Source organism: Podarcis bocagei (genome assembly GCF_964188305.1).
Source record: "Podarcis bocagei genome assembly, chromosome: 14".
Classification (NCBI taxonomy): Eukaryota; Metazoa; Chordata; class Lepidosauria; order Squamata; family Lacertidae; genus Podarcis; species Podarcis bocagei.
The window spans coordinates 43,354,450-43,379,498 of NC_138139.1; the positions used below are offsets into that span (position 1 = coordinate 43,354,450).

Here is a 25,049-nt window from a genome sequence, read left to right on the forward strand (position 1 = left end):
AAAGGAATAGAGGATCAGGCTAGTTCAGATTGAAGGCCAGGCGGAATAGCTCTCTTACAGGCCCCACAGAAGGAGATCAATAGATACAACTAAGCCAAGTCTATGCATGACTTGACCCATACTTTTCTCCCCCATTTATTAACTGATATTTTATTGGGGGGAAATCAAATATAAAGCAGTAAAGTGACATAAAAGTAAGAAAAAGGGGGAAAGGACAAAACGCAGAACTGTGTAAAGCCAGGGAGGGGGGGAAGGAAACATTATATGAATATATACAAAAAATACCCTAACCCATACATTCTTTCGTAAATTTGATATCATTATCCTAATACTAATAGGAATATTAATAGTCTACTACGTTTTGTATAAATTCATTCCCAATATTGTCGTATTTATCCGAGCAGAGTCTATGTTTGTAAGCAGTCCACTCGTAGGTTGCAAGTGTTATCGTATTATCAAAACAATGGGCTTGGCCCATACTTTGCCACTGGGGAGCAGGACAGAACAGGCCTTAACCCCAAACCGTGTCCTTAATACCAAGAAGGGTTTATAAAAAAGTGGTTATGTACACAACCATACAATTAAAGCACCCACTCCTAGTAACTTGGGAACTGTAGCTTATCCCGCACAGAGCCAAAGTTCCCAGCACCCTTTGCAAACTACAGTTCCCGGGATTCTGACAACGGGGTGGGAAGAATGAGCTTTCAATGGATGGGGTGTACATTGCAACCAGGACAATTCTGTGAATCGGATGACTTTTTGGTCCCCGAGGCAAAAACTCCAGCTGCCAGCCCAAGGGGGAGAGCCGCCATCTTTTCCTTCCCCTCAGGCAGCAAAATGGGCCCAAAGGGAGCCATTTGTAAGACTGTCAGTGAAACAAGAGGAGCTATCCACACTTCCTGGATTTCGCGAAGAAGACAGGATTGTTTCTGTAGGTCACTTCGAGTTGTAGTCCAGCAACACCTCGACGGCACCAAGCTGGCGAACGCTGCAGGTAAGCAAAACAAGTCACCCCATCCGAGGCATAGCTGGATAGCTCTGTCGGTAAAGCATGAGATTCTTAATCTCAGGGCCGTGGGTTTGAGCTGCATGTTGGGCAAAAGATCCCTGCATTGCAGGGGGGTTGGACTGGATGACCCTCAGGGTCCCTTTATACAGTTCTCTGATTCCTAGCTAGGCCTGGGGACACCAGGGCTCAAATCCTCACCCAAGCTGGCCGGGTGAACTTGGGCCAGTCGCAGACCCTCAGCCCGACCTACCTCACAGGGTTGTTGTGAGGATAAAAACAGAGTGGGGGTTTGCCACATTGAGCGCCTTGGGAGAAAGGCAGACTATGAATGTGTCTTAATAATGATGAGACCAACGTGGAAATAGGATCTTTAAAGGCTGAACTCCTCCTCTCCGTTTATCTGGCAGTAAGTCCCATTGAGCTCAGTGGGATAGACACGTGTAAGGTCTGTGCTGTTTTGCAGTCAAGGCTAAAATGAGGAGAGCAACCCTTTCCTCGCCTTTGCAGCTAAAAGCAACTCAAGTACGTTTGAGTATATAATTATATGTAAGTGTGTGTGTGTTTATATATATATATATCACACACACACACACACACACACACACACACACACACACACACACACACACATAATTATATACTCAAACGTATCTCTCTCTCTCTCTCTGTATCTATTTCTATGCATGCTCCCATACAATCCTCGCCCCTGAACCCGGCTGCTGGGAGGGAGACGGCGTGCTTTTGCTTAATCATGGCGATTCCCTTTCGCCTTATAAATAAAGTACAAGGTGGATTCCTTAAGGTTACAACGGGGGATCTGCGCAGAAGCCTCGTCGGCTGTTGATCCCTCCTTCCCCCTCTCTCCTTCCCTCCCTCCTCCCTCCCCAGTGCCGCAGAGAGTGCCGGGGCGAGGTGACAAGGCGGCGCTGGAGGCGGCGGCGGCAAGAGGAGAAACAGGGACCCCCCCCCTCCCAGACCATTGATATAAAGCAATGCCGGAGAGTTGCGGGGCGCTTGCCAGAAGATCGCCCTCTTCCCGCCCAGCCCTCGGGCTCCGATCTCCAATCCCTTTGCTTCTTCCACCTCCGCCTCTTTTATTTTTATATATATTTGGGGGTGGGGGGCGCGAGGTGGCGCGGACGCCGGCGCGGCGTGGTGCAGCTCGGCGCTGGCAGTGCGGTACGCCGGGCGCCCTAGACTCCCCTCTCGGCTCGGAAGCGGCAGACCTACACGAGTCTAGGGCCGCCTGCCGGGAGCCGACCACGGTGTAGGGCGGAGGGTTGTGGGGGGGAGGAGGAGCTGGTGCCTGGGCAGGGACACAGGGAGGGGACCCCGCACCGCGCCGCCTGGGGAACATTTTGGAGACTCCAAAAAGGGACGCCGGAGTCCGTGCGCCCTCATGTCTCCGCCTGATCAACCTTCTGGATTTTTTGCATTTTAAATTAAAAACCACAGTGACTTTTTGTTGTTGTTGCAAATAATCTGTGCCCAAAGTGGCTCCGTTTCCTCTAGCAAATCTTCCGGTCCTTTTAATATTTTGGTCTCTCCCCCCCCCTCCTCTCCCCCTGAAAAAGCAAACGAGCAAGAAGATTCCTGTTTCCCTCGCGGAAGAAGGGTGCACACTTGCAGAAAGGACGTTGATCCTTTATTATTTCTTTCCCCCCACCCCTCCTCCCGCTCCAACAGAAGTACAGTAGTATATACATGCGAATCTAATATTATCAAAGGGGCGTGGATGCGCCTTGCAGAGAAGGGTGCATTTGCAAAAGATCAGCTAGCGATCTTTCGCCTCTCTCCTTTTCCCATCTCGCTGCGGGGTGGGTGGGTATTGAGAAAGCAGGTTGGGGTGAGCGGTGGGGGGGGGGTGGAGAGAGAGGAAGAGCGATTGAGAAGGAGGGACTGGTAACTCTCCGCATGTCTGGAAGGGGGCGAGCTGTCTCCAGACACAGGTGATGGGCGTTTCGGCGGCCTGCTAGGGTTTCACTTCGCTGCGATCTAAGCAAATATGCAGAAGTACCGGCTGGTTTAGTCCTGCGAAAGCCAAGGGAGGCAACGCGCAGGAGAAGCGAGCGAGCGAGAGGAGCGAGAGCGATCAGCTGCAAAGCCCCCTTTTCCTCCACCACCACCCGCGTTTTTTGTTTTTTATCTTTTGGAGAGCGAAGCGGGGTGGGGTGGTGGGGAGAAACCAAGAACCGCCACCCCCTTGTAAGCTTCTTCTTCCTTCCTTCTCCCCGTGGCGCCTCTACCCGAGGAGAGAAACCCCGCGCGCAAAAGGAGACCCCGATCGATCCTCTGTGAAATCAATAAATCCAAAGAGAGCCGCCCCCCCATCCTCCCCGCCGCCACCCCGATCAGCGCCCAAGCCGGAGAGAACTCCACACCGGTGTGGCGATCCCTCTGAGGGATGGTTGTTATTTTCCCAGCCCAGGGAGGCGGGCTGGTGCTCCTCCTTCGCAGCCCCGTTGAATTGTATTCCTGGCTACAGTGCATGAGACCGCGATGAGGACCTGGGCAGGATTTTGGCTCATAGGCTTGTGCTACCTGGCCCTCGTGCTGGCGGAGGTAGGTGCTTCGCCGTTGGAAATCGGGTTGGTTTTTTTTGGGGGGGGGTGGGGGAGATCCGGGCGGCGGCAGTAGCAGGCTTAACATCCCTGTCTTTATTTTTCTTATGCCTCAACTATTTTTGTAGTTTTGCATGACAAGTGTAATTCTTCCTTCTTCTCCTTCTTAATGTTTTGGATGAGAGGCTGATCTCTCCAATCTCCCCCCCCCCCCGCAAGCCCAAGTCGGAAGACCTACTATGTTTGCAATACCATGGATGGCTTTAGCTTCGCCCTGGATGAAGGAGGGAGGGGAAAAGGAGAGAGAGAGAGAGACTCGCTTCTAAAATCTTGCAAAAGATCAAGTAGTGAGGGAGTGGTGGTAGTGGAGAGCCGCTCGTCACGTTAAGATGCATGGCTGCGATCCGAATTAAGATCGTGCAGCGCGCTGGTTTCCCCGGGGCTGGCATGGAGGCGGGGGGTTGCACTGCTTGCTGTGTGTGCCCTTACACGCGTGTAAAACGTGCGAGCGTTCGAACGCGCGTTGCAAGTCCCCTGGAACGGTTTGCAAAGGGCGCCCTGGGTTGGCGCGAGTGCCGCCTGGCGAGCGGGGTGGGGAGGCGAGTTGGGAAGAGGGATTTTAATAGCGCGGTTTCCTGTTAATGAGAAGCTAGCATGAATCTGCTAAAATAGAATAATAATGAAGCAATTAGGCTAGTGGGATTCTAATTGATGTACTAGAGCCTTGCTTTGGCATTCTAGAGGGAGCGGCGCGTTACCTCCATCCACCTTAGGAATTCACTTTATAAGGTCAGAAGAGATAAAATCATAGCGTGTTTACTTGGAAGAGTATCCCACTGAGTTCAGTGGGTCCACCTGCCCTGACCAAAGTAGGTGCACTGTTTAGGATTCCGGCTTTATTGGGGGGGGGGGGGAAGGACGAGTTCCCTCTAAGCCTGCTTATTGCTCTTTATGGGCATATTTTGGATTTTCACGGGCATAGTTTTGGATTTGATAAAATCTCTCCCTCTCCTTCTCTTCCAATTTTGAGGATTATTACAGGTGGCCATTTCTGGGGGAAAGAGATGTGGGAATTAAATGACTTATAAGGAAGGACATCTCTTTTAAAAGGTACACTGGATTGACCTTGCTTGTAAACACTGTGATGTGTAAAATTATAGCTCCCAAAGCAGCTTTTTTTGCAGTCTTCCGACGTGGGAAACCTGTAGGATTGTATTAGTTCTGGATCTGTAATCTCCCCCTCCCTCTGTCTCCCCCTTCCTTCGCATTCCCAACTAGACTGATTTTTTTTTTTTAAAGTGAGGGGGAGTTAAGTACTAAGTTGACACCAATGCCAACCTAAAACTTTATTACTGTGCTAACTTTCCTGCTGCTGAAAAGAAATGCATGGATAAATATCTCTTACGCTGCAAACCAAGTGTGTGTAATTAAGAAAGAGAGGCAATTTTCAAGTACATACGTAGGAGGAGGAGGAAAGTCCTTCCTGGTCTGATCCAATGCATGTTTGCAAAGCCCTGTCTGAGTTCAAGAGGACTTACTCCCCAGGGAGAGCTCATAGGATTGCCTTCTTGGAAAGGCTCCCAGGAGTTGGCTGGGTTACAGAGCTGTGCTGCCTTTAAACTTGATCTATCTCATGCTGTGGTTTTTTTTTTTTTAACGATGGTGCCCAGGGACACCCTTCTCCCCGCCCCAACAGCCCAATCCTAAACAGGGTTACTCAGGAATCAGTTCTGTTCATTTTGCACGGGACTTACTCCCAAGTAAGTGTGTGTGAAATGGCAGCTGAGCAGCCTATACCTGTATACAGTTACTAATTGCTGCAGAATTCAATAGGATTTACTTCCAATGAAGTGTGCTTGGGATGTGATTCAAAAACCAACCAACCAGTGTTCCCCCCTTTTTTTTGCCTTTCAAACTTGCTGGACTTCCTCCGAAATCAAGGAAGCGAAATTCCCTGGGTGAGAAACACAGTCTTTCTGACCCCCTCCTCACAATCAGTTTCCAACCTCCTGGCGAGCGCAGGCAAATTGTAGGCACCTGCCAGATAGCAGCAGAGTTTCATCTCAAGGATTTGTGTTGCTTGGTGCAATGCTGGATGCGGTTTCAAAATGATGATGATGATGATTTAAATTGCCCTTTAGCAGTTGGAGGAAGGCGGGGGGGGGGGAGTAGATTAGATAGCAGGCGAAGAGGCTTCAGTGGCCACAAGATGCAACCCTACAGGCTGTACTCAGAAAGTGCTTTTGGAGTGAGAAGAGAGAGCGATCAGCCTGTGTCTGTCTGTCTGTTTTATTTTTTCAAGGAAGCTGAGATCCCTCAAGAAGTGATTGAAAGGCTGGCTCACAGCGAGATCCACAGCATCCGTGACCTGCAGCGCCTCCTGGAGATTGACTCCGTAGGTAAATTATTTCCATGCTTTCCCCCCTTACTTTCTGCTTTTTTGAGTCGATAAACGAATTGCCAGTTAAATCCATGCCATCTTACGAAACGGTCAAAGAGAGAAAGAGAGAGATACTGCTTTGGGGAGTGATGCGTTTTCCTTAAAAATCTCTGTGGGGAGTCACCGGCGGCTCTGCACATGGGACCGATGCTTTCCAAACGTCTTCTGTCCACTCTTAAATTCGCTCCTGCTTTGGGCAGGCAGATGGAACCCAAAGGTCAGCTTTCAGGGATGCAGGCTGAGTCAGGCATTTTTCCCAAGCCGCGGGAACATTTCGGCCTCAGGACAGAGAGTCACTGCTTCCAGCCCGGCCCAGCGTTGTATTTTGAGTTCTTGCACGTCTGTGTGTATAGGGGGTGCATCTGAAAAAACATGGCAACCTTGCTGGATTGAAGGAAGGAGTGGTCTGGCTTGGTTTATTGTCTTTTTCTGGGTGCTTCTACAAGCAGGGTTTGAAGCAATCGCCTTCCCCAGAAGGTTGCCCCCCCAGGCAACCTGAATTCTGCAGTACAGAGCCCTTGGAGCTTGGCCCCTCTGTTTTGCCATTATGGCTATCAGCACTTGCGTGTCTGACCAGATCAGTTGTGCTCATGCTTTTGAATTGTTGGTTGTGTGGCTGTGATTGTGTTTGACATCCAGTGACGGAACTCCTGCTTTCGGTGGTCCACATGAGCAGGGAACTTCTGCTGCTGCTGCTGCTGCTTTTATTTTTTGACATTTGTGCGAAATTCTACTATGATTTTTCATTTATATGGCACAAAATGTGGAAAATGTAATTTATATTCTTCATTGGGTTCACGTGTGCGGTAATCTTAGTTTGTGTTTTGCGTGGTTTTGTTTTGTTTTGTTAATACTCCATTTTTGCAGCAAGGAACTGAGGAAGACAGCTAAGGCCGAACTAAGTTGGACTTTGAACTCACAGGGTTGCACTCAATGTTTGTCCCACTCAGAGTAGACCTGTTAAAATTAATCAACACAGTTCTCGTTGGCCCACTGATTTCAGTGGTGCACCTCAGAGTAGGACTTAGTTGGATGCACACATTCTGCCCATCTATAAAATCAAAATGTTCCCCTACTTTTGATTGGACAGATTTAGTGCTGGATCACCCATGCTTTTACCATCTCGTGATTTTCCTCCATTCAGCTGGCAATCCTTTCCTGGGAGTAAGACCCATTGTACTTGGGGAGGCTTACCTGTGTGTAGGCATGCAGAATATTACCTGAGGGCTGTTGGATTAAAAATATTGTGTTTGGATTGAGTCAATAGGGAAATTTTGTCTGCAGTGTTAGCTGATGTTGCAGTCATCAAGTCATCAAGTGTGTCTGGGAGAACCATGGAATTTCAGGTGCCACAGGCAAACTTCAATAGGGGATCCTGTGCACGTGGTGGTTCTTTCCTAATGTAAAAATGGGATATTTATTTGTGTGTAGAGTTCCCAACTGGCCTTCTCTTGCAAGATATTATACTTGTGTGTCAGAACTCTACGCTTTGCATGCTCAGCAATGCAGCTTCAATATAGCCTCATAATTTAAACCTCCCCACAACCCAACAGTGTTGTAGGTGGCTGTGACTTTTATAGGTTCAGGATAATTTCTCTAGCCAGGAAGAACTCCCATCACATTGCCTCTAATTCATGCCACTGCGTTGTTATCTTCAAGATCTATTGCCTTGGGTTCATTTGTAAAAACATATTCCAAGTCGTGTTTATGAATGAAGTCATGTCTCTACAAGATGGTGGTGACTGCTTTCTTCTCCTTCTCCAGTGAAAGGAAAAATAAACTCCTTTCTTTTGACTTTAAACAGAAAGCCTGCTCCATTGAGCTTCCAAACAATCAGCATTCACATTTTTTATTTTTTATTAAATAGCCCAAGGTTATTTTCTGCATCATTAGATCTACAAATGCTTCGAAGGGCAAACGTGCAATTTGCTAATATTTCTGTACTGCAACAGACACATCCTGCTATTAAATCTGATCTCTCACAGTTGTCACTGTCGGGTCCAAGCAGATTTCACGATCATGTACTATGCCGGGAGTGATTGCTTTGTTTATTTTGCAAAAAAATATGAAAGGGGAGGGGGGGAAAACGCATATTTATTTATTTATTCTTTTAAAGGCAAGGGAAGTCTCTACCAATCTTGTATCCTGAGTCAGGAATCTGGCATGTTGCTGCTTGTGTTGTTAATAGTGGAGCTGCTCCATTTAAACAAAGACTGCATAGTTGCTATGCTTTTTTTTTCTTCCAAAAAAATAAAATTGCAGGGGCCCTTTGAAAGTTCCTCCTGAGTTACTTTCACAGATACATTCCTCCCCCACACCTCAGGAGGAGCGCTCTAATTTCAGTGGGCCTACTCTAGGGGACATAGCATCAAGTTTGCAGGATCCACTGGGAACAGTTTTCCTTGGCAAGTCTTACTTCCATAGAGCTGCAGAAGTTGCAACCAAAATGACTGTGTCTTTCCCTGCAAGGGCAGCTCAGAGCATTTGGGGGAGTGGGGCGGGGAGAAGACCTCTTAACAGCACAGTCCTGTTGTAATATCTGCTCTGAGGTTAGCCCTGCTGGGTTCAATGGGAGTTGGTCCCAGGTAAGTGTGAAGCCCAGCGAAGAGTATGATAGAGCAGAAGTGGCCCACCTGTGGTCCTCAGGATGTTGTTGGATTGCAGCGCCCATCAGCCAAAGTCAGCATGGCCAGTTGTCAAGGATGATGGGAGATGTAGTCCCGGCAACATAAAGGCGGCTTCCTTCCTTGCTGTGTTCCTTCCCTGCTCCACGCCGGTTGTGAAATAGAAAACTTAATGAATCTGAATGTTAGAAAGTTTGGGTAAAACAAAGCAAGTCTTCACCCAACGTCTAATGAATGTATCAAAACCACCATCTTCAGGTTTTTAACAGGAGATCAGACAAATTTGGGGGGAAAGAGGTCTGTGACTGGCTGCTAGCCATGATAACTGCATAGCAGATGTAGGGAACTTTGGGGTTTCTCGATGTTGCTGAACTACAAATCCCATCAACCTTGGCAAGCGTGGTTGTTGGCCGAGGATGATGGGAGTTGTAGTTCCACGGCACTTGGAAGGGCTAAAAGTCCCCCAGACCTGCTATATATAGGGTTGTATTCCAGTGTTAGTCATACTCAAGAGTAGACCCATTGAAATGAATGGGCCCAAGCAAGTTAAGGTCATTAATTTTAATGGATTTGCTTGGAGCATGGTTAACGGATCAAATCTAAGGAAGGCTAATAGCTACATAGAACCTCCATGTTCAAGGGCAGTATACCACCAGGAGGTGAGAGATGGGCAACAGTCTTCATTGCCTTCATAGCCTCCTCTGGATTTCCTAGACTTGTCTGGTTAGGAAGCAGGATTAGGTGGGCCTTTAGAATCCTATGCCAAGACCCTCAGAGATCTGTCTAGCCCACCAAGCTGCTTATTAGAATTGTCATAAGAATGCAAGAAGAGTCTTGCTGGCTTAGTCCAGAGGTCATCTTATCCAGTGATCCTGTTCTTAAAGTGACCAGTCAGATGCTGATGGGCAGTCTACAAGCAAGGCATGAACACTTTTCCCACTCAGGTTCCCGATGATTCTATGGTTTTGAGAGACATATTCTACCCAGTAGTGAAGGTAGTTAAATCTGCTTTTAATACCAGGAGCTGAGACCTGGAGCAGGTGAAGCTGCCGCTAAGCTAATATGCAAAGTTCCCTCCCCACACCCCTAAGTAATGGCAGCTCCTTCCTTCAGTTAGGATTAAGGAGCAGGTGTAACATAGTACCTGAAGGAACTGAGCTGAGAGCAACTCTGCTTTAACACCACAGTGTTATGTATGTTGGTGTGGAAGTAAGTCTCATAATGGAAAGTGTGCTTAGATTGCACATCTCACCTTGCCCTTGAACTCACTGAGTGTCCTTAGCAGGGTCTCCTCAAGCGCATAAGAAGAACCCAGCTGGAACAGGACCAAAGGGCCGTTCAGTCCAGTACCCAGTTCTCCCAGCGATCAGTCAGAGGCAAGCCCAAAAGCAGGGCATGAGCACAATGTCCTTGCCCTTTCCTGCTCATGTTCCCCAGCATCTGATATTAGGGACTTACTGTCCCTGATACTGAAGGTATTGTCTGAAGGAACATGAAGCCACCACCTTGCTGAAGCTAAGCAGGTCTGGGTCTGGTCAATGTCTGGATGGGTGACCACCTAGGAACTACATGTATGCTGCTTTGGGTTCCTTGTATGTAGGATGTAAGAACAAAATACTGAGCCTCTTGGGCTTGTTGATAAGAAGGTCAGCAGTTCGAATCCCCGCAATGGGGTGAGCTCCCATTGCTCCGTCCCAACTCCTGCCAACCTAGAAGTTCGAAAGCACACCAGTACGAGTAGATAAATAGGTACCACTGCGGCGGGAAGGTGAACGGCGTTTCCATGCGCTCTGATTTCCGTCACGGTGTTCCGTTGCACCAGAAGTGGTTTAGTCATGCTGGCCACATGACCCGGAAAGCTGTCTGTGGACAAACGCCGGTTCCCTCTGCCTGAAAGCGCCGCAACCCCATTGTCACCTTTGACTGGACTTCACCGTCCAGGGGTCCTTTAACTTTTACCTTTGTGGTTAGAGGCCAGGCTTCAAATCTCCACTCAGTCATGAAGCAAACTGAGTGATCTCCACTCGCTTCACCCATATTTTCACCTGCCCCCATCATGTCCCCAATAGCTCCATTGGTTAGAGCATGGTGCTGATAAGACCAAGGTTGCAGGTTCAAGACAGCGGCATGTTTCTGCATTGCAGGGGGTTGGACTGGATGACCCTCAGGGTCCCTTCCAGCTCTGTGATTACATAATTCTCTGCCCTCTCCTATTTGCCTCTTTTATTTTGTTGTTAACCAAGAAGCCCCAAATGTTGCAAACTTTCCTCATGGAGGGCTGGCCTCAGCCGCTTGACCACTGCGTCTGACAAAATATTTTCGGAAGTCTACAAGCAGGGTGTGAAGGTAACAGCCCTCAATTTTTGCCCCAAAAGAACATAAAGAGAACTTGCTGGATCCGTCCAGTGGCCCATCGAGTCCAGCATCCTGTTCTCACATTGGCCAACCAGATGTCTGCTTGAAACCCACAAGCAGATCCTGAGGACAAGAGCAGTCTCCCCTCCTGTAGTTTTCGGCAACAGCATTTGGGAGCATTGCTGCCTGCAGCTGGAAGCAGAACATAGCCTTTGTGACTAGTAGACATTGATATTCTTCTCCATGAATTTGCCCAATCCTATTTTAAGCCATCCAAGTTGGTGGCCATCACTGTTTCCCATGGGAGCGAGTTCCATAGTTAACCTTGCTCTGTGCGAAGGAAGTATTTTCTTTCACCTGTTTCCATACGTACTCTATAGGGACGCGGGTGGCACTGTGGGTTAAACCACAGAGCCTAGGACTTGCCGATCAGAAGGTCGGCGGTTTGAATCCCCGCGACGGGGTGAGCTCCTGTTGCTCGGTCCCTGTTCCTGCCCACCTAGCAGTTCGAAAGCACGTCAAAGTGCAAGTAGATAAATAGGTACTGCTCAGACGGGAAGGTAAACAGCGTTTCCGTGTGCTGCTCCGGTTCACCAGAAGCGGTTTAGTCATGCTGGCCACATGACCCGGAAGCTGTACGCCGGCTCCCTCGGCCAATAAAGTGAGATGAGCTCCGCAACCCCAGAGTCAGTCACGACTGGACCTAATGGTCAGGGGTTCCTTTACCTTTACCTTTTTATACGTACTCAAGTCGAGTTGTTCACGTCTTTGTTGAGCCTTCCTGATCTGACAGCGCTGTGATATCATCATGCTTGTGGGCCTCATCCTGACAGTGCTATCCTGTGGCACCATCCTACTGTCAGGATTGGTAGGAATTGGCGTTGAAAATATTGTGTGGGCTGCTTTGAAGGAATTCTTGTGTAGGTTCAGCATGTTTATGGAAGGCATAAGGCATTCCTTGGACTGGCATGTTATTTTGGAACAAAGGATGCTTTGCCAGCGGACAGCTTTGATTCATAATTTGTGAAAAGCCAGGAGTATTTCATTGTGCAGCTGTAGATCAGCATGAGAAGGCCCCGGTGTCTTCTTGAGTTGCCAAGATCTGTTGTGACATTTCTGTAGTTTTTGCTTGCGATCTGAGGAGCAAGCTCAGAAGCTTGGGAATTTCCAGAGAGTTTAGGTTTTTTACATCTTGCTTTTAAAACTGCATATCACAAATTATCCATGCAGACACAAAAAATTAAAAAACCCCACCTAAATGGCAAAGAACCTAGTCTGTCAATTACGTTGTGTTCTGTTGGGTTTGGGCTTCTGAACCTAGTGGTAGTCTCAGATTCTATAGACCTTGATGTGCCAGCCAGGTTGGGATGAATGCCCATCCCCACCACAAATTTCTTCATTAAATTTCCAGCACGACTAGACTCTTGTCAACTGAATGGTCCCTTTCATTTACTGGAGGTACTCATGCGAGGAAACACTGGTTTCTTAAGGAAGGATTTAATATTGTGTTTTCATTGTTGCTACCTGCCCCTGGGACCATTGCATGAAGGATGGGTAATAAATGGTGGTGGTCCTGGATGGGGTAACTGTGCCCCTGAAACTCACAGCTGTACAAAATGCAGGTCAATTCTGTGTCCAGGGCAGCTGACTACCAGCTCCATCTGGTAGGTAGGCTGAGACCCTACCTTCCTGCGGACTGTCTCGCCAGAGTGGTGCATGCTCTAGTTACCGCCTGCTTGGACTACTGCAATGTGCTCTACGTGGGGCTACCTTTGAAGGTGACCTGGATACTGCAACTAATCCAGAATGCGGCAGCTAGATTGGTGACTGGGAGTGGCTGCTGAGACCACATAACACCAGTCCTGAAAGACCTACATTGCCTCCCAGTACGTTTCCAAACACAATTCAAAGTGTTAGTGCTGACCTTTAAAGCCCTAAACGGTCTTGGCCCAGTATACCTGAAGGAGCGTCTCCACCCACATCATTCAGCCCAGACACTGAGGTCCAGCTCCGAGGGCCTTCTGGTGGTTCCCTCACTGTGAGAAGTGAAGCTACAGGGAACCAGGCAGAGGGCCTTCTCAGTAGTGGCACCCACCCTGTGGAACGCCCTCCCACCAGATGTCAAGGAAATAAACAACTATCTGACTTTCAGAAGACATCTGAAAGTTGTCTTTCAGGGAAGTTTTTAATTTTATTCTGTTTTTGTTCCTCTGTTGGGAGCCGCCCAGAGTGGCTGGGGAAACCCAGCCAGATGGGCGGGGTATAAATAATAAAATTATTATCATTATCATTATTATTATTGATTTGTTGGTGCCCTCTCTTTCCATGACTGTCCCAAGGAGTCTCCTGTTCTTCAAAGGGTCTCGCTTTATGTAATTCAGGAAGGAGAATTGTGATTAAAAACAGCCCCTTTCTCTTTTGCATTTTGCTGGGTGAAAGAGTTTTCTCTTGCTTTGCAACAGATTCTGATGCTGCATTTTAGAGGATGAACGGCTGATAATGCCTTCTCATAAAATTAGAAACCACACCCCCAGATCATCTGCCATCATGTTAAGAATAATCAGCATTCAGCAACACAGCGCTTTAATCAATCTTTCTGACTTTTTTTTATTGCAAAAAGGCCAGATTGTTCTTTTACGGTCTGGTCTTGTAAAACAATGGAAACTCTCGTTGGAGTTTTAACAGGAAGATTTGGGTTTGGGGCAGACCCGGGTGGTGAGTTAGCTACTGTCTGATCCAGCAGAGCATTATGTGGGTAGTGTTCTGTTTGCTTAGAATAATTATTGTATACCATTTTTTCAGGGTTCTATTCCTCACTGTAGCTTCTGGTTAACCACTGTGTGAAACAGGATGCTGGATTTCTTGGTCATTTAGTCTGATTCAGCAGAGTTTTTTCTTACCATCTGAAATCCCATCATGTCTAGGGAATTAAGAGTTCAAATTCAACAAGTGTTCCTCCCAGCTTCCGAGCACATCGCTGCCTAATGCTGGATTGCTCTTCACCACCTCCTTTCTGTGACATCAGAGCAGCTAAGCCAATGACAGCTGCCCAGGCTCACTGTGACATAAGAGCTGATTAGCCAATCACATCATCAAGAGAGGCAGGGCGATAAGAGAACTAAGAGGTCAAGGAGGAATTTGGCAGAGTGAAGAGGTGAGAAGTGGAGGTGCGGAGGGGGCAGCTGGAGAAAGTAAATATATCTCCTTACAGTAAGCTGTCGCATATGGTGACTGCAACCTGGGCATTCACAATAGCAATGGACAGAGGAAGAGAAGGCAAGAAAGTTGTGCAGAAAGTAGCATTACAGAATCACTTCTTGATGCGTTATAGCTTTCCAGAGTGCTGATTAATAAGAACAACTTGTTGCACAGGATTCATCTGCATTTCAGGAGCAGGCAAACTCTTCAGCTCTGATGGCCACTATGAATCCTTGCCAACTCTCATTACTCATTCAAACTATACTGCCTTTCGTGTGTGACCATTGCAAGGCTGCATACAGAAATTACATTACAGCTTCCTTGCAGGATAGCAAGTAGAATCAAATAAGTAGCAAGAAATTAATGTAATGGCTCTACCAGTGTGGTGTAGTGGTTAAGAGCGGTGGACTCGTAATCTGGTGAACCGGGTTCGCGTCCCCGCTCCTCCACATGCAGCTGCTGGGTGACCTTGGGCTAGTCACACTTCTCTGAAGTCTCTCAGCCCCACTCACCTCACAGAGTGTTTGTTGTGGGGGAGGAAGGGAAAGGAGAATGTTAGCCCCTTTGAGACTCCTTCGGGTAGTGAGAAAGGGGGATATCAAATCCAAACTCTTCTTCTTCTACACATCTGGGACTCTTGTTGCCAGGCAGCAACCAGTGGACCTCCTTCATTGATCAATGTGGTGCACAAAGTGATGTACAGATTATGAACTTGTTTATGTCCATTGTTTGGGCCAATTCTTCAAAGAAATTATTGAGAATGACTTCAAAAGAAGAATATGAAAATGCCATGAGTTGGACCGTCTTTCTTGCCGCCTCCTTGTTTTTTCACTAGCTCCTTTTGCATTTCCTGCATTGCAGAGAGTTGGACAAGATGGTTTGTCAGGGTCCCTTCCCTCAGATATTTCTCTGTTGTCACCTGAGGGCCACCAGCCATGTGTGAAGGGATATTTGCAAGATAAAGGCAGAGCTATTGCACAACAAATGTTCCATGGGTACTTGCAGCCATGTGTGGTGGTTCTGTATGGTCTACTTTTCATGTGGACTGTTAGTAACAAACACACCTCTCGCCCACCAAAACGAAGATCGCATGCTGTTACTATGAGCTATTTTAATCTTCAAAAACAGTGTGCCTACTGTTCAGAGGATAGCGGACAGTATTCCCAAGCTTCCCTCAGCCAGGCACAATCCTGATCTGACCCTGAAGCTACAGCAGCACCCTCCCCTTTGGTAGAGCAGTTGCTGTTGTTTCTGCTAACGTTCTTTATTTATTTAATTAAAAGAAAGGGAAGAAAAAAGATTCAACAAGGTGACTTATGGAGGCAGTCCAGAATTCCATCCTCCTGGCTGTTTGCCGCCACAGGAGATGTAAAAACACAATTAATTGGTTTGCTTGGCATTCTCAGTAGTTCACTCTTTTCTGGAAAAAGAAACAGTTGTTTTAAAAATAATGGCAACTTGATTGTGCTCCGATGGTGGAGGCTTAACCCTCTCCAACAAAAACAGAAACGCAACAATATTGGCTGCTTTCCTAGGGGGCACTCTGTACATGGCCTGTGGAAATAATAATAGGTTTTTGGAAACAAAGTTTGCAATTCTAATTTGGAACCTGGCTTTCTTGGAGCCCAGCTGCATGATTCTTGCTCTCACAAGAGATTTTCATGCGTGTTGATAGAGGGAGCCCCCCCCCCCCGAGAAGTTTGAAGCATTTTCTGTTCTGCCCTCTGACTTAAGCTTGTTCATTCTTCATTGCCATTCTTGGGCATCTTGCTCACCCACAAAAATCAAAGAGTGTGCCTAGTATTTTGGAAATCCAATCCATTGCAATCCTTTGCTGATTTAAACCTGAGTAGAGGGGTAGCAGAGCAGGTAATTTCTCAAAGAGGTAATGTGTAAGAATGGTATGATAGCATCTTCTTGTGAGCCACCTGGAAACTGTCAGTTTTTAGAGCAAACCTCTGTATTTTTACTCCCTGCCTCCAGGCATAGTCAGGAATGCTTACATTCTATCATGGTATTCTTTCTGGTTAAGTCATTGACTGAATATCACTAGATAGATGCAGCGTACTTTTGCTATTGTGATATTATTATTATTATTAGATTATAGATTCAATATAATGGATCACTGAGTTAGGGTCGAGTTGGGTGCATTTCTTTAAAAATCTACAATGCCAACTCAGAGTGACGTTCGGATAAAACAGACTGCTCTTACCCAAGGCTTTGTTGAGGGTATTTGTGGGAAATCCACTGGGCTCTGTTTGGCTGAATTCTTTGAAGGCAAAAGTCAAGAATTTCATAACATGAGCATGGCATCAAAGGACCCTCGAGGGTTTGTTTTTGTACACAAGCCCTTCACCTTGCAAGCCTTCCAATTGTTTGTTTTGTGTAGGTACAGCAGCTATTGTCTCTTGTCTGCTGAATTTCTGCCTAAATAATGAAGCTTCCTTGGCAGCTGGGTTGCTTCCAGATGTTAGCAGTACCCCTTAGCAGCGGTTCTCAACCTGTGGGTCCCCAGATGTTGTTGGACTACAACTCCCATCATCCCTGAGCTCTGGCCTTGCTAGCTAGGGATGATGGGAGTTGCAGTCCCACAACATCTGGGGACCCACAGGTTGAGAAAGGCTCCTTACAGTATTGCTGTTCGGCTTCAAGCAGCATGGCAACTGTTTGCAGAGCTCTGGAATCCAAATGACACTGTATGAGAGCCCCCTTTTCCCAGGCACAATTTTCTTTTTCGGACCAAGGTTCCTGTTATGAACCATGCTCAGCTTCGAGGGGGATTCTGGCATCAAGGGGGATTCAGTCCAAAGCAAGCGGCGATATGTCTGGCTAATGGATTTACTAAAGGGATACACAAGCTGCATTCGTCCCACATCTTTATAGCATCATGATACTGCTTTTAATACACACGACATGGCTTCCACCAAAGGAGCTCTAGTTTGTTAAGTGTTAAGTTTGTTAGGAGACTCCGATTCTACAGAACTACAATTCCCAGAGTTCCTGTGAAGAGGGATTGTTTGGAAACTGTACTTTGGGCAGGGAATAGGCGTCTGCTAACCACCCTCAGCTCCCTAAAACAACAGCATGCTTTTGTTGACCAAGAAAATGATGAGTTGAACTAGTGATGAACTAGTTGGATTGTTTCTGACCATTGGCCTTTGTGTTTGGGGCTATGCCCACTGCCCCTGTTGTAAGCCTAGAGGCCTAGTTATAAAGGCTAGGCCTAAATACAGGCCTCAAGTATTGTTATTACTCTTAGTAATAAATTTATTGCCTGCCTTTCACCAGCAGGGTGGTTTACAACAGTTTAAAGTCGAGTACAGTGGTACCTCAGGTTAAGTACTTAATTCGTTCCTGAGGTCCGTTCTTAACCTGAAACTGTTCTTAACCTGAGGTACCACTTTAGCTAATGGGGCCTCCTGCTGCTGCCGCACAATTTCTGTTCTCATCCTGAGGCAAAGTTCTTAACCCGAGGTAATATTTCTGGGTTAGCAGAGTCTGTAACCTGAAGCGTATGTAACCCGAGGTACCACTGTATTCAAAAAGTTAAAACGGATTACAGGCATAGGAGTAGGCTGGGTTCTCAAAACACACATGTCATATGTCAAAGAACCAGGATAAAGAGGTGTGTTTACAGTATTCGCCAAAATTTGTATGGTGAAGATGCCAGATGCAGAATCAAGAGAATTAGGTGCATGTGAGGGGCTCGGATCAAGGCTGTGGGTATCACTTGGCAATATTTTGCCACGTGTTAAGACCCTAGCTGCCTGGCAGGCCTACCACTAATGCCTGCCCTGCAGCCCCTCCTAAACTTTTTTTTTTTAAAATCAATGACAGGAGACTAGGTCTAGCTGCCATTATAATTCCCCACAGCAGCACTTCGTTATGGCATCTTCCTAATGGGAGTTTCTCTGAACCACTTTTGTATCTGAGGAGTGAAGATACAGTTTCGTTGCCCGTGAAAATACACACACTCGTGACATATTGAGTGTAAACGTTTATTTAGTGTCTGTTTTGAACGCTGCACTTAAAACGTTTTTTGGATTAGTCATCAGCCTTCGCGGAAGTGGATGACCTGGTTAGCTTTGGAGAATATGAAGGAGCTGTCTTGTAGTGAGATGTAGGAATCTGGGGTACCGTATTTTTCGCTCTATAACACGCACCCGACCATAACACGCACATAGTTTTTAGAGGAGGAAAATCCGTAGGCATGCCACCCGTAGGCATTCCCTCCATAACACGCACAGACATTTCCCCTTACTTTCTAGGAGGAAAAAAGTGAGTGTTATGGTGCAAAAAATACAGTATATCGAAAGCCGTTGATCTGCCCAGCTCAGTAAAATTGGCAGTAGCATACCCTCCAACAGTTCTCCAATGAAAATAGGGACGCCCCATTCAATAATAATAATAATAATAGTAATAATAGTAATAATAATAATAATAATAATAATAATAGTAATAATAGTAATAGTAATAATAATAGTAATAATAATAATACCCCACCCATCTGACTTGATTGCCCCAGTCACTCTGAGCAGTTTCATAATAAAACATTAAATATTTTTTTACAACTACCCTGTACAGGGCTGTCTTCAGATGTCTTCTAAAGGTTGTATAGTTACTTATCTCCTTGGCTCAGGGGTCACACAAGCTTGCCAGGATTTTGGGCAGCTGCCTTTCCCAGCCCTACCTAGAGATGCTGGGGCTCAAACCTGAGATTTCCCACCCTCTCTTGCCCTCCCTGAGCCAAACCACTGGTCTGTGTGGTCCAGTACAGTTCACTCTGAAGCTGCGAAAGTGCATGATGATGCTTTTGGCTTGTTCTGTAAAAAAAAGTTGCAGGCAGAGATTTTCCCCCTTAGATTTCCTGTTTATAGGAGATCCTGCAGGAGGTTATAATACAAAACTTAGTGAATAGAATCTGTCCTTGTAGCTGCTAGTGAAAGATTTTGGGGATCAATGGAAGAATAACCTGTTCTGCCGTTGCTCCCCGTTTGTGGAACTGTGGTTTAGCTGTGTTGTGTCTGGACCTGGCAGATGATGAAAGCCATAAGTGGGGGAACTGTGGCCCTCCGTAGATTATTTGACTCTCAAACTCCTATTAGCCCTAGATAGCAAGGCCGGCAGTCAAGGACGATGGGAATTGTAGTCCGACAGTGTTTGTAGAGCCACAGGTTCCCCCATCCTTGCATTTGTTAGATGGCCCCTGTCCTCCTTGCTATCTGGCCACCCTAGAGAGAGAAGAAGAAGGTTGGTACAAAACAATGAGCCCTGTTTTTCCTGGTTGGAGTTAACAGTGGGTCTTTTGTCTGCCTTTTGTGGCCCTTAGCCCTGTGCATTGTCATAATTCGAATGCCTCATGTTGACTTGTCATACAGCCAGTCTGTCTCATTTTCCTGTGTCAAATTGCCGCAGAGAGAAATAGAGAGGTAATGATGGCGCACTTCGCAAATTGACCTGTTTATTCAACGGGAGGCCTGCTCCCTGGGCCCTTTCCATTAGACTGAGGAGCAATTTCTCATTGGCACTGTATCCGAGAAAGCCTCTTCATCTATTTATGTATTAGCGAGTCAATGACATGATGGAGGAGCAACAAAAACAACAACAACCCCAGCCTGGCAGAAGAAGAAAGCAAAACGAAAAACAAATTTAGCTACATTAATGGACAGAGTAGGACAAATTGCTTGAGATGTGAGATCTTTCATAACAAAAATGTCAGTAAAGCAAAGCCTAAGAGATGAAAAAGAAAACTTGTTTTGTTAGCTAGCTGCTGGGGAAAATCCATTAAAAAAAGAAAAGAAAGGCAATTGATTATTTATATATTATATCTGTGAGCCACCTCATAAAATAAATTCTCTAGGCGTTTTACAATATATATATTGTAAAACAATATATATATATAGAGTGTGTGTGTGTGTGTGTGTGTGTGTGTGTATAGTGTGTGTGTGTGTGTCTGTGTGTGTGTGTGTGTGTGTGTGTGTGTGTGTGAAGCCACAATAAGATTAACAGGCTACCAAAATAAAACTCCAAATACAAAACCTTCACACTGAAAATATTATTTGCAGCCCAGAACTAAAACAGTCATAAAGTACAAGCTTTAAAACCACAGTAACTTAAAACCAGATCTTAAAAGGCCATGGAGAACTTAAAAGTCTCAACCTGGTGCCCAAATGGCAGCAGTTTGGGTACCAGGCGGGCTTCTCTAAGAAAAGCATCCCATAGCCAGGGGGTCCCACTTCTCTGCTTCCTCCCAAGATGTTCCAGGAGGTCCACTGTAGGAAGATTCTGGCACAGTATTGTCTACACTGATTTGGCAGCATCTCTGCTATATGTGTTCTACTCTCAAGTAAGTTCAATAGGATTTACCTCCCTGATAAATGTGTTTAGTATTGCAGCTGTTAAAAAATGGTTGATTTACTTTAGAAAAAATAGTAAAGAAAGGAAAGTCACGTGCTTAATCAGGTAGCAGCGGATTAGAAAAGACTCATAATTTTTTAAAATGTAAACATTTATAAAAAAATGGCAGATGGGAAGCATCATATCGGAAGATGTATTTACTTTTAAGACAGAATTTCTCCTTTAAGGCGTTTGCTACTCATCTGCAGAGGGCTAGCCTTCAAGTACGTTCTGAGGCACTGCACATTTAAGTGAAATCGCGTATATTGGGAACATCATTGAAAAAAGCCTTCAAACACCTCAATAACTCCCTCAAAACTTCCTCACTCAAACTCCAACTCTCTACAAGTCTCAAAGGTTGGTGCAAGGGCTCCTGGGATTGCACTTGCAAAGGCTCGTGAAATTGCTGGATGCTGTTTCTGTGCCATTTTTGCCGTTTTCAAGTTCTTTTAGGGCTGTTTTTGCCCCTTCTCATGCCACTTCCGGGTTTGCGGCGACATGTCTGTGCGCAGTTGCACATGCCCAGAATGTGTGCAAATGAGGAGTTGCCCGTATTTGATACACGCTTCTAAGAACCCGAATTCCCATTTGCAAGAATTTGGAAGTATTTCTCTTATTCTAAACCCAGTTCCTACTATATTAAGGTTCCCTGCTTGGATTTGCCTGACTGAAATCTGACTCGCTAGACATCTTTCCTGCTTATTCGTCCCAAAACTGAAACTCTCCACCCCACCCCCCTGTCCCTTTCAAAGCCTTGATAAGAACAGTGTATGCAGGGGCTATTTGTTGGTTGTTTGGGTGCAATGATGCGGGGATGACGTAGCTTAGATGCTGCAAGGGGTATTCTGCATCAAAAGGAATGCTGTGTGAGTAACATAAAAAAAAAAAGGATTCAGAAGCTGACACAACTCTACTGGGAAGCGTGAACCCTCCCCACAAGTCAGACCTGTGGGGTGGGGGAAGGTATATGTGTGTGTGAGAAATTTTGTTTTAATGTGGGAATGAAGAGGTTCAGCAGCCCAGCATATAAGTAGACACGTCGCTAATCCAAAAACATGTTTATTTAATGCAGGTGGAGAGTCAAGTGATCATAGGAACATAGAAAGTTGCTTTATAATGATACAGACCCTTGGTCCCTCTAGCTCTCAGCCAGTGTTCAGAACTCCCATTTCATTAGGGCAAGCAGTTTCTGAGCTCTGGGCGCAATACTGCGCTGAAGATTTCCGATGAAAACTGCAGAGTAGAAGGAAGGAGGACCTTTTATCTGCTTCCTCACTTCCAGCTACTCTTTGAAGACTGGAAAGGAGACCCTCTTCAGAATATTGGGGGGAGGGGGTGGGCAGACCTTGTAGGGTAGACCTTGTGAAAAAGGAACATAATATTTTATCTGCAGTTCATTCATTTTCGGCTTTGTCTTCTTGTTATTAAAAAAGCGCACCTAGACATTCCGTTGTTGCGCCCATAACCTAGGTTTAAGGTGCCATTTAGCTCCTAGCTTTCATATCTCAGTTTCTAACACTGCTCTCAGCATTATCTTGATGGGCAGTGGCTCTCCAGGAATTTAGACAGATCTCTCAGTCATACCTAGAGGAGCCTGGGAATGAATGCAGGCCTTCTGGGTACAAGATATGCTACCCTTCTCCAAATGTGGGGAACACTTAAACCTCACATTAAAGATTTCTTGGCCTGACTTCTCCCTGCTTTGTTGCCAGCTTCCTATGTGTGGTTTTTTTTCAAGTGGGGGGGGGGTTAATGTGATTTCCCCCCCTTCTGAAGTGTCACAGCAATCTCAGAAAGGAGGAAGCAGCACCATGTTGTTTTGAAAGGGAGGAAGAAAGAGATGCAGTGGTACCTTGGTTCTCAAATGCCCTGGTTCTCAAACAACTTGGAACCCAAACACTGCAAACCTGGAAGTAAGTGTTCCGGTTTGCGAACATTTTTCAGAAGCCGATCGTGCTCTGTTTTGAGTGTTACACTTCTGTTTTTAGTGTTATGCTGAGGTCTGTCTGATTTTGCTATTTATTTTGCGTTTTTGTTTTTGCTGCTCTTTTTTTGTGTGACTGTGTGGGACCCAATTCAGCTACTGATTGGTTGATTGCTTTAATTTTATGGATCAATGGTCTCGTTAGATAGTAAAATTCATGTTAACTTGCTGTTTTAGGGGTTGTTTTTAAAAGTCTGGAACAACCATTTTGCATTACTCTCTATGGGAAAGCACGCCTTGGTTTTGGAACGCTTTGGTTTTGGAACAGACTTCGGGAACGGATTAAGTTTGAGAACCAAGGTGCCACTGTACTTGCTCAGATCCCCCTGTTACAACGGAGATGGGGCGAAGAACCTCTGACCCAGGGGACAAACGTGCCACTCCGAAGTCTGGGACTCTCACTAAATTATCCACCCTCAATGGCCCTGCTCCAGGGTCACCCCTGGTTGTTATTGTTTTGCTTTCCCTGACTGCAATGATAGAATTGTAGAGTTGGGAATGACCCCGAGGATCATTTTGTCCAAACCCCTGCAATGCAGGAATGTGCAACTGTCCCATGCAGGGATAAAACCTGCAACCTTGTTATCAGCACCGCATTCTAACCAACTGAGTTATCCAATTTTTGCATGGTTGGAATGTTACCTACTATAAAGGGGTCATTCCACATCAAATCAACCCAAAAAACAAGGGGTTCGCCACCCACTGTCTTGGATTTTGATGAAACTTGGTGTACACCCTTCCCCTATGGTTGAAAGAAACCTCCTTAAATTTTCCCCTTCTATCTCAAACAGTTTAAATTTTATAGCACTTCAAAGTTTGTGAACTCTGTGTTTCTGTCCCTCTTGAGATCTTCAGCCTTGTGTACATTTTATCCCCCCCCCCCATAACCAATGATCAGATCTCTTTGAAATTTTACACAGAGCTCAATAACATGATGAGGATTTTAGGGGGGGAAATACACCAGCACTCAAAAAATGAAAAACTTACAGGTGATACTGAAGCTATGGTTCTGGAGAAGGAAAAGGTCTCCCACCCCTGTGATAAGAGGCGGGTCAGTTTTGCCTCTTGTGTGTTTGCTTCCTTTGAGGCAGTTGCTAGTAACCCCAGGGAATCATATGTCGAGGAGGCTAGTTGTTTGTCCAGAGACCACATTCGATTGGTGCCATGTTTAGAAACCATGGCTGTGTGCTGAGAACGGACAAAAGTCAGCACTTTTTCAATTGCACCCGAATTAAGTTGTGGAACCGGCTTGCAAGTGATGGAACGGTGGCGTTAAAAAGGGATTATTCGGCTTTTTAATTCATGGAGGATGTTCATGGATCGGTCTGTCAAGGGTTGTTAATCATGACATTTGAATGGAACTTCCCCATACAGAGGCAGCATATCTTTCAGTTCCGGGTGCTGGGCATAAACAGTAGAGGTGCCGTATTTTTGTGAGTGTCTGGGGACAATTGGGCAGCTGCTTTGGAGACTAGAATGCAGTTGGGAATGAACCCTTGTCTGATTTAGCAAGGCAGTTCTTACGTTCTTAATACTAGGGATCGTGACCTGTGTTTAGACGTAACAGTAAGCCGTGGTTCAAGCAGGTAAACAAACTACAGTGGTACCTCGGGTTAAGTACTTAATTCGTTCCGGAGGTACGTTCTTAACCTGAAGCTGTTCTTAATCTGATGCACCACTTTAGCTAATGGGGCCTCCTGCTGCCGCTGCGCCGCCGGAGCCTGATTTCTGTTCTCATCCTGAAGCAAAGTTCTTAACCTGAAGCACTATTTCTGGGTTAGCGGAGTCTGTAACCTGAAGCATATGTAACCTGAGGTACCACTGTAGTTCAATGTGTCATCCAAACGAGAATGACATGAGATTGATAGTTTGTTCTCCTGACATGCCAGGATTGCTACCCAGACTTAAATCAAGATTTGTTACTGGAGTTTGGATTCTGACTTTCTGGATTTGGATGCCATGCTTAGTGATGTGAAGGCCTAGGAAAAAAACTCCACCCCACCTCACTTCAATTTTTCTTGGGTTTTTTCCCCTATGAGGGAATGACTGCCAAACCACTCTGGGAATTGTAGCTCTGAGAGGGTCTCTTAACAACTCTCAGCACCCTTGACAAACCACAGTTGCCAGGATTCCTTGGGCGAAGCCTTGGCTGTTGAAAGTTGCAGGATACTGCTTTAAATGTGTGGTGCCGGTGGGGCCAGAGTTGAACTCTTAAAAGCTCATCTTGTCAACCTTCTGACGGTGTAGGACATCCTGTACTATAGCATCCTGGAGAGGTAGCAACTCAGCCTCAGGTTAAATCCTCTAATGTGGGAGATTCCACCAGCTTCCAGCTGAGTCTTTCCTACTGTTGAACAGCTCTTGCTGTTGAGAAGGTCTTCCTAATATTAGATCAAAGTCCTCCTTGTTGTAGTTTGAACTTATTTGTTTGGGTCCCACAGAAAGCAAATCTGCTGAATCTGTGAGAGCCCTTCAAATGCCA

The 25,049-nt window shown here is 46.1% G+C and overlaps 1 protein-coding gene across 2 annotated transcripts in view; it reads left to right on the top strand.

The window, feature by feature from the left end:
* The first annotated feature begins 2,859 nt into the window (after nucleotides 1–2,859).
* The window catches only part of PDGFA (platelet derived growth factor subunit A), a 62,598-nt gene continuing 40,408 nt past the window's right edge, over nucleotides 2,860–25,049 (top strand). The window contains exons 1-2 of one of the 2 annotated variants that reach the window (XM_081169765.1): nucleotides 2,860–3,571; nucleotides 5,873–5,969. In XM_081169765.1, coding sequence (XP_081025891.1) covers nucleotides 3,509–3,571; nucleotides 5,873–5,969 — 160 coding nt within the window. In that variant the 5' untranslated portion in view covers nucleotides 2,860–3,508. The remainder of the gene's footprint in view (nucleotides 3,572–5,872; nucleotides 5,970–25,049) is intronic. The other variant, XM_081169766.1, reaches the window with a different exon arrangement.